The sequence below is a fragment of the Cucurbita moschata genome, unplaced genomic scaffold (genome assembly GCF_002738365.1).
Source record: "Cucurbita moschata cultivar Rifu unplaced genomic scaffold, Cmos_1.0 Cmo_Scf00044, whole genome shotgun sequence".
NCBI lineage: Eukaryota > Viridiplantae > Streptophyta > Magnoliopsida > Cucurbitales > Cucurbitaceae > Cucurbita > Cucurbita moschata.
In genome coordinates this window covers 2,499,794-2,506,581 of record NW_019268560.1, presented here as the reverse complement: position 1 = coordinate 2,506,581, position 6,788 = coordinate 2,499,794, and the positions used below count along the sequence as shown (strand labels likewise).

Here is a 6,788-nt window from a genome sequence, read left to right as displayed (position 1 = left end):
TTTTTTTTTTTTTTTTTTTTTTTTTTTTTTTTTTTTTTTTTTTTTTTTTTTTTTTGTTGCCATGGTAAGGAGAGCCTATTCTTCATCTTAAACAATATTTTGGCTTTCTTTGAAGCCATGGGCTTAAGATTAGTAGGAGTAAATATCAGATTAGGAGGCTCAATTGTGATTCATTAGTAGATGGCAGACGTGGTGGGCTGTGATATAAGATCCTTTCCCACATCTTGCTAAAGTCTCCCTCTTGGAAATAATTTCAAATCTATTTCTTGGAACTCAGTGGTGGACAAAGTTAAAAAAAAGATCGGCTTCTTGGAGGAAATGTTTTTTCTCCAAAGCTGGGTTCTGAGTAGTATTCCTATTTATTACTTCATCCTATTTGGGGCCTCGTGCTTGGTTTGTAAGAATATTGAGAAGCTTATACGAAATTTCCTTTGGGAATATGAGTGGAAGAAGGAAAGGGGCGCACTTGGTTAGGTGGGAGATCATTCGGGAACCATGTGAACCTGGGGGGTTAGAAATTGGTAATTTAACAACTCTAACAAAGCTTTGTTAGCTAAATGCATAGGATTATCGCTAGCAAGTATGACCCTTATCCTTTTGAGAGGTTGTCGAGTGAGGTTAAAGACACTTATCGAAACCTGCGGAAGAATATTTCTAACAAGCTCTCTTCTTTCTCCCACTCGGTTCATTTTGTGATGGGGGAGGGGAAGGAAGCATATTTTTGGGAAGATCAGTGGGTTGGGGATAGACCCATCTGCTTGACATTTTTCCATCTCTATCATTTGTCGTTCTTTAAAAATTGTTTGGTGACTGATATTTTAGGTTGGTCGGGGAGTTTGGTTTCCTTCTCCTTTGGGTTCCATCACTTGTTGTACGATAGGGAAGTAACAAATGTTGTCTCTCTCTTTTGTCTTTGATTGGGGAGATTGATTTTGGGCTCGGGAGAAGCGATGCTTGTGTTTGGAGTCTCAACCCTTAGAAAGGATTCTCTTGTAAATCTTTCTTTCGTTGTTTGATGGACCCTTCTCTCGCTAGGAAATATGTCTCTTATGCTCTTTAGAGGATTTAGTTCCCAAAGGAAGCTACGCTTCTTACCTAACAAGTTTTACATGAATGAGTTAACACTTGGATTGGTTTTTGAGGAAGTTGCCCTTATTGGTTGACCTGTTTTGTTGTATTCTCTATCAGACAATGAAGGAAGACTTGAATCACATTCTTTGGAGATGTGAGTTCGCGAGATCCGTGTGGAATTCTCTCATAGGGTCACTAGTGATATGTTTGTGGAGTTCTTCCTCCATTTACTTTTTTGTGAGAAAGGCAGGTTCTTATGGCTTGTTGGGTTGTGTGCTATTTTGGGGGAGCGTTGGCGAGAGAGGAATAATAGGCATTTGGAGGTTGAAGAGAGACCCTAGTGATGTTTGTCCCTTGTTAGATTTCATATTTCTCTTCGAATATCCTTATTGAAGATCTTTTGTAACTATTCTATAGGTGTACTACTTTGTACAATTAAAGCCCCTTTCTTGAGTAGGGCTCCCTTTTATGGACTTGTTTTTTTGTATGGCCTTATGTTTTTCATTTTTCTCTCTTGTTTTAATCCAAAAATAAATAAAATCGTTAGGTAGGGCTGCAGTTCAGTTATTGAGGGATTTCTATTTAGGCTGCTTGATTAATGAAGGACATAAAATGGCGCATACTTCTAGTTGGGGATCCAGTCTTGGACCTCTAGTGAGAACATTGAGAAACACTAGAATCACCATCCAATAACCAGAAACTAGAATAGAGAGAGACTGAACTTCTTGCCAAAATTGAGGACTTTCTAGAGCATGTGAGGGGCCATAAATTTTGTTTCTGAATTCTAGCAATAAAAATTCAAAGAAAACTCTGTTCTCTCAGTCCCAAAACTAAAATGCAGATTATTTATCTGATGGATGCTCATTTTGAACAGTATAAAGTAAATTTGCACGTCTTCAAATTTTGAATACAAACTTGTACTTCTTACATTGTGCAAAATTTATGTGAAAGTTTGTTTAGATTGAAGTTAAAGGCAATACTGCAGAACCCAATATGTCACGTCTATTTAATTATGAATCAAGTAGAAAAATGGCATCTACTCGAACACTGGAAAAAAAAGAACGAGGCTATCATTCTGGCACTGATCGTTTTCATGATGAATTAGTGAGTGTAATGGTTAACATTGAGAATAGGCTGAATGGGATAAAGGCTTCTTTTGTCATAATGGTTCTAGAAACAAAAAGTTCTTCCTTATTTCAGCACAATTATTCATTGGTTTTGTATAAACCTTTTGTTCTTGGATAAACTGCTCAAATACTTCGCAATTCAATTGCTCATTGTTGTTTTGCTGTTTTGCAGATATTGAAGTTACAGCAGAGGATTCAATCTCAGCAGGCTGGAAAAGCTAAAGTGTAACATGTTTTATTGTTGTTTTTCAGCTGTACTTCCTTAACTTCTGTTTTTCTTTTTGCTATCTCTCTTGTACCGTTAAAGTTACACTGCACACTCAAAAGCTTGACAATATTTAATTAGTTCGATTTTGATTATAGATACATGCACTTCCTATGTTGAACATTCGTATTTCTTGCAAAATAGTTAACGAGAACTCAGCATCTCCCAAAATATATATATATATATATATATATATATATATATATATATATATTTAGCATTTGTAATTTGACTAGAACTTAGGCTTCTTGAAAGAAAAAGAATTGATGGTAATTCGCTGAATTTCAAGGGTATGTATATAGGGGGGGTTCAGGGTTCATCCATCCATGAGTGGTGTTTGCTACTCTTTGGTCTACATGGACTTTTGCTATTGATTGTTGTATGTGCTCTTCTTTTTCTGCATCTGGTTTATATACTTCACAACCTAATGGTGGTTTTATACAGTTCTTTGCTCCCCATCTTTTTAGACTACCAATTATTGCTTTCAGGTACCGATCCCCATTAAATCTTATTAAAACTTTTTCGGTTTAGATGTTTTTCCCCTAAAAGGAAATAACGTGAGTATTCAGGGCCAGGCTAGCTCACATGCCTCTCTGAGAAAACTAAACATCTTAGATAGGTCACCACTATGTAGGAACCCATTTTGAGTTCAAAATTTTGCACCGAATGAATTTTTCTGTGAGAAAGGAAAGGTTATCAAATTGGATCAACTCATTTTTGGATACGTCTTGATTTGTATAGTTCTGGATCAGGTGCCAACGTACAAAGATTGGTGGCTCATAGAGCTTTTCAAAGAAGGTTGTCCTCATTTAGCAGTCATTTGAAATCAAAATGCAGAGTTCTTTTAGGTTGTGGGGTATAATTTTCTGGGAATCATTCTCCTATTTGTGGCAGTTCCTAGACTCACTTCCTTTGCTCTCTCTTATTTTGAAAAATATTAAACTAACTCTCAACGACCTACCCTAGCACCTTCACTCTTAGGAAGACATTCTATTGAAAGCTCCTTTGATTCAATGAACGCCTTCCAGGGAAGTTTCTTTTTATGGTAGAAGCGACTTTACTGGGGAGAGAGAGAAAAAGGAGAGACAGAGAATGGACCATTCGGAGGGCATTTTGCTGGTGATGATTAGATCAGATAGCAATGCAGTTGAGGTGACCATGGTGGGGAAGGGACGGAGAGTGGCCTTAATAGTATTTTTATGGCATACTTCCCTTACTTTTTGAGACTCTCATGATTCTCTTTTTGAGTGACCTTGATTTTATTTCTTCATAGTGATTTCAAGCTTTGACAAAATAAAAGTGTGGTGTGGTAATTGACATAGAACCCATTTGGCAACCAAGGAAGGAGGTCCAGATATTGTGAATCATTGTGCAAGGGACCAAATCATTCTGTTGCTTTTGTGCATGTGCGCAACTCCCAAACTGAACTCCTTGCCGCGGACCATGGTTTTTCTGTATGGTTTTAGTAGCTTGTTAGCTTGATTTTCAACATACACCACATTCCCTACAAGTTTTGCTGCCCACAAGCTATGAATTTTTCCGATTCATGTCATTCAGGAAATGGAAGATGTAATGCTTGTAACTTATAACCCACACGTTCGAGTCGTTCCGTAATCGATTGAATCTCATTTCTTCTTTTCAGTTGATATACGGGGGTAGAATATTGTATTGTCTCTATAGGTTCCTATTCAGTCGAGTAATAAGTTCAATATTCATCTATAACAGCCCAGCTCACTGTTAGTTGATATTGTCCTCTCAATGTTGATATTGTCTCAAGGTTTTAAAACGCGTTTGGTAGGGAGAGGTTTCCTCGCCTTTATAATGCTTCATTCCCCTCTTCAATCGATGTGGCATCTCACATCATCTTAGTTTGTAGCCAAAAAATGCTCTAGATCCCACTTCATTTCGTCTCACTTTATTCTTGGAGGTATCGTAGAAAAAAGGATAAGTTGAAAGTGGTCTTGGAGGTATCTTAGAAAAAAGGATAAGTTGAAAGTGGGAGAAAATTATTGGGATTTTGAATCAAAATTAACGGTGTTAAAGCTTTTTATCAAATTACACCCTAAAGTTTGGACGTGTAGCGAGCTTGAAATGTGAGTAAAAATAATTGAGGATTCAAAATATTACTTTAGGATGTCTTTGATGATGTCATTACCACATTTAAGTTTTGATCAGGCTTTGATTAATTTTACTTCCTTATGTTTAGGAGGATTCAAAATATGGATTAGTAAGACCGGAAAGAAAGTCTTAAAGATAGTGATTTTGACGTGTACTCATAGTTGGGAAGAATAAATTCATGGAATTGTCTATTTCATGGTCCGTTAGATATTAATATTTTTTTCTATTTCACATGTTTTTACTTTTTAAAATCGATGATGTTATTATTCATGAAACTTAAAAAAATTAATCTACCGTGATTCTATATAGGTAGGATTTTTATACATGGGGATAAATGGCCGGACTATGATTTAATTAATCATTATAAATTATTTTTATTTAATTACTAAATATAAATATATTATTTATACTTAATAATTTTTAACCAACACATTTCATGTAAAAAAGGGGAAAAACTAATACATGTATAAATAATACTTCGAATTATCTTAACTATTTAACACAAAATTTTATTATTAATTATTAATATTTAAATTATTGTTAGTAATCAAATTAAATTATCTAATTTTCAATATTACTTTCAATTGATGTTTAATGGAGCAATATATTAAGCAATTTATGATTCCATCACATCATTCACTTACATTAAATTAATTAACTTCAATTCTTATCAACAAAAGCTATAAAACATACCCATATTGAATTTTAAACTAATTAACCGAGTAAAACAAAAAAAAGATGTTGATCCTCTGGTGTATCCATTTAAATTTCACATCATTAGATATAAATAATACTCACGTGGGTCGATAAAGATATACAAAGTTGCGAACGTGAACGTAGCTCAACAGACTATTAAGATATACATCTCAATCAAAATACCTTCATCATATCCATAGAAATAATACCTACGATTTTAGCGAATTGATAAAGATATCTAAGATTACGGACGTGAACATAATTCAACATACTATTAAGATATACATCTCAATCAAAATACCTTCATTATATTCGTAGAAATAATACCTACGGTTTTAGCAAATTGATAAAGATATCTAAGATTATGAACGTGAACATAGCTCAACAGACTATTAAGATATACTTCTCGACCAAAATATCTTGAAAGTAGCAGCACGCGTAAGGTTAGTTGGCGTTGGATATTGTGGTCTCCATATCTGATGATTATATCAACCACAAAATATATAGCACTAAGATAGGCTTCCCCACAAAGCCCTACCAACTCCTCCACCACCACCTAGAGGATAAATACCCTTTTTGGTTTTTGGTTTTTGGCTTTTGGGTTTTCTTTGTTCTTTATTCATTCTCAATAAGTGGAACTAAAACTTGTTGGCTTTCTGAGTTTTTGTGGCTGTTGTCTTATGAATGGGTCAAGCTATGAAATGGTTAGAGACGTTATTTATTGGGTATTTTTACAAGTTTGATATTGACAGGAACATAGCTCAATTAATTAAGTTTGATACATATGTTGATATGAACATAGCTCAACTAACTAAGATATATATTGTCAATCGAAAATATTAAAGTTGAATTAATATTTCATTGATAATTTAAACAAGAAACGACGAATCAAAACACAATAATCTCTCTTTTTCTCAAGTGATCGGGGATATTTCCGTAAGAAAATAAGCAAAAAAAAAATTTTATTTTTAATTTTTTGGTTTTTGGAGACGTACGATGAGGCAATCGTGTCGCTCTATTACTGCATTTCATCATGTTTGGGACAACTCTTTGCAAAAATGGTACGTTTTTGTCTTTAAAATTATTGTTTCTTTGAAAACCAACGCTTCCTCTCAAATGCTACTAATAGTTTACACAAATTTATTTAAATTTTCCAAATAAAAATTATGTTTATTTTCTCGTGTTCAAGTGATAATTATGTTTATTTTTCTAGTGTTTATGAGTGTGAGATTCTATATTGGTTAAAGATGAGAATAAAATTTTTTGTTATAAGGGGGTGAAAAGCTCTTCTTAGGAGACGCGTTTTAAAAACTTTGAGGAAAAACTCGAAAGGGAAAGCTTAAAGAGTTCAATATCTGCTAGCGGTGGGGTTGGACCGTTACAAATGGTATAAGAGCCAAACATTTGGTGATGTGTTAGTGAGATGGTTGAGTCTAGAATGGGGATAGACACGAGGCGGTGTGCCAACAAGGACGCCGAGTCGTGAAGGGGGTGGGGGGGGGGGGGGGAGG

The 6,788-nt window shown here is 34.8% G+C and overlaps 1 protein-coding gene across 1 annotated transcript in view; it reads left to right on the top strand.

The window, feature by feature from the left end:
• LOC111433965 (prefoldin subunit 6-like) overlaps nt 1–2,588 on the top strand; it is a 7,073-nt gene extending 4,485 nt beyond the window's left edge. Inside the window, exon 5 of the mRNA XM_023071236.1 lies at nt 2,371–2,588. Coding sequence (XP_022927004.1) covers nt 2,371–2,427 — 57 coding nt within the window. The 3' untranslated portion in view covers nt 2,428–2,588. The remainder of the gene's footprint in view (nt 1–2,370) is intronic.
• The last annotated feature ends 4,200 nt before the right edge of the window (nt 2,589–6,788 follow it).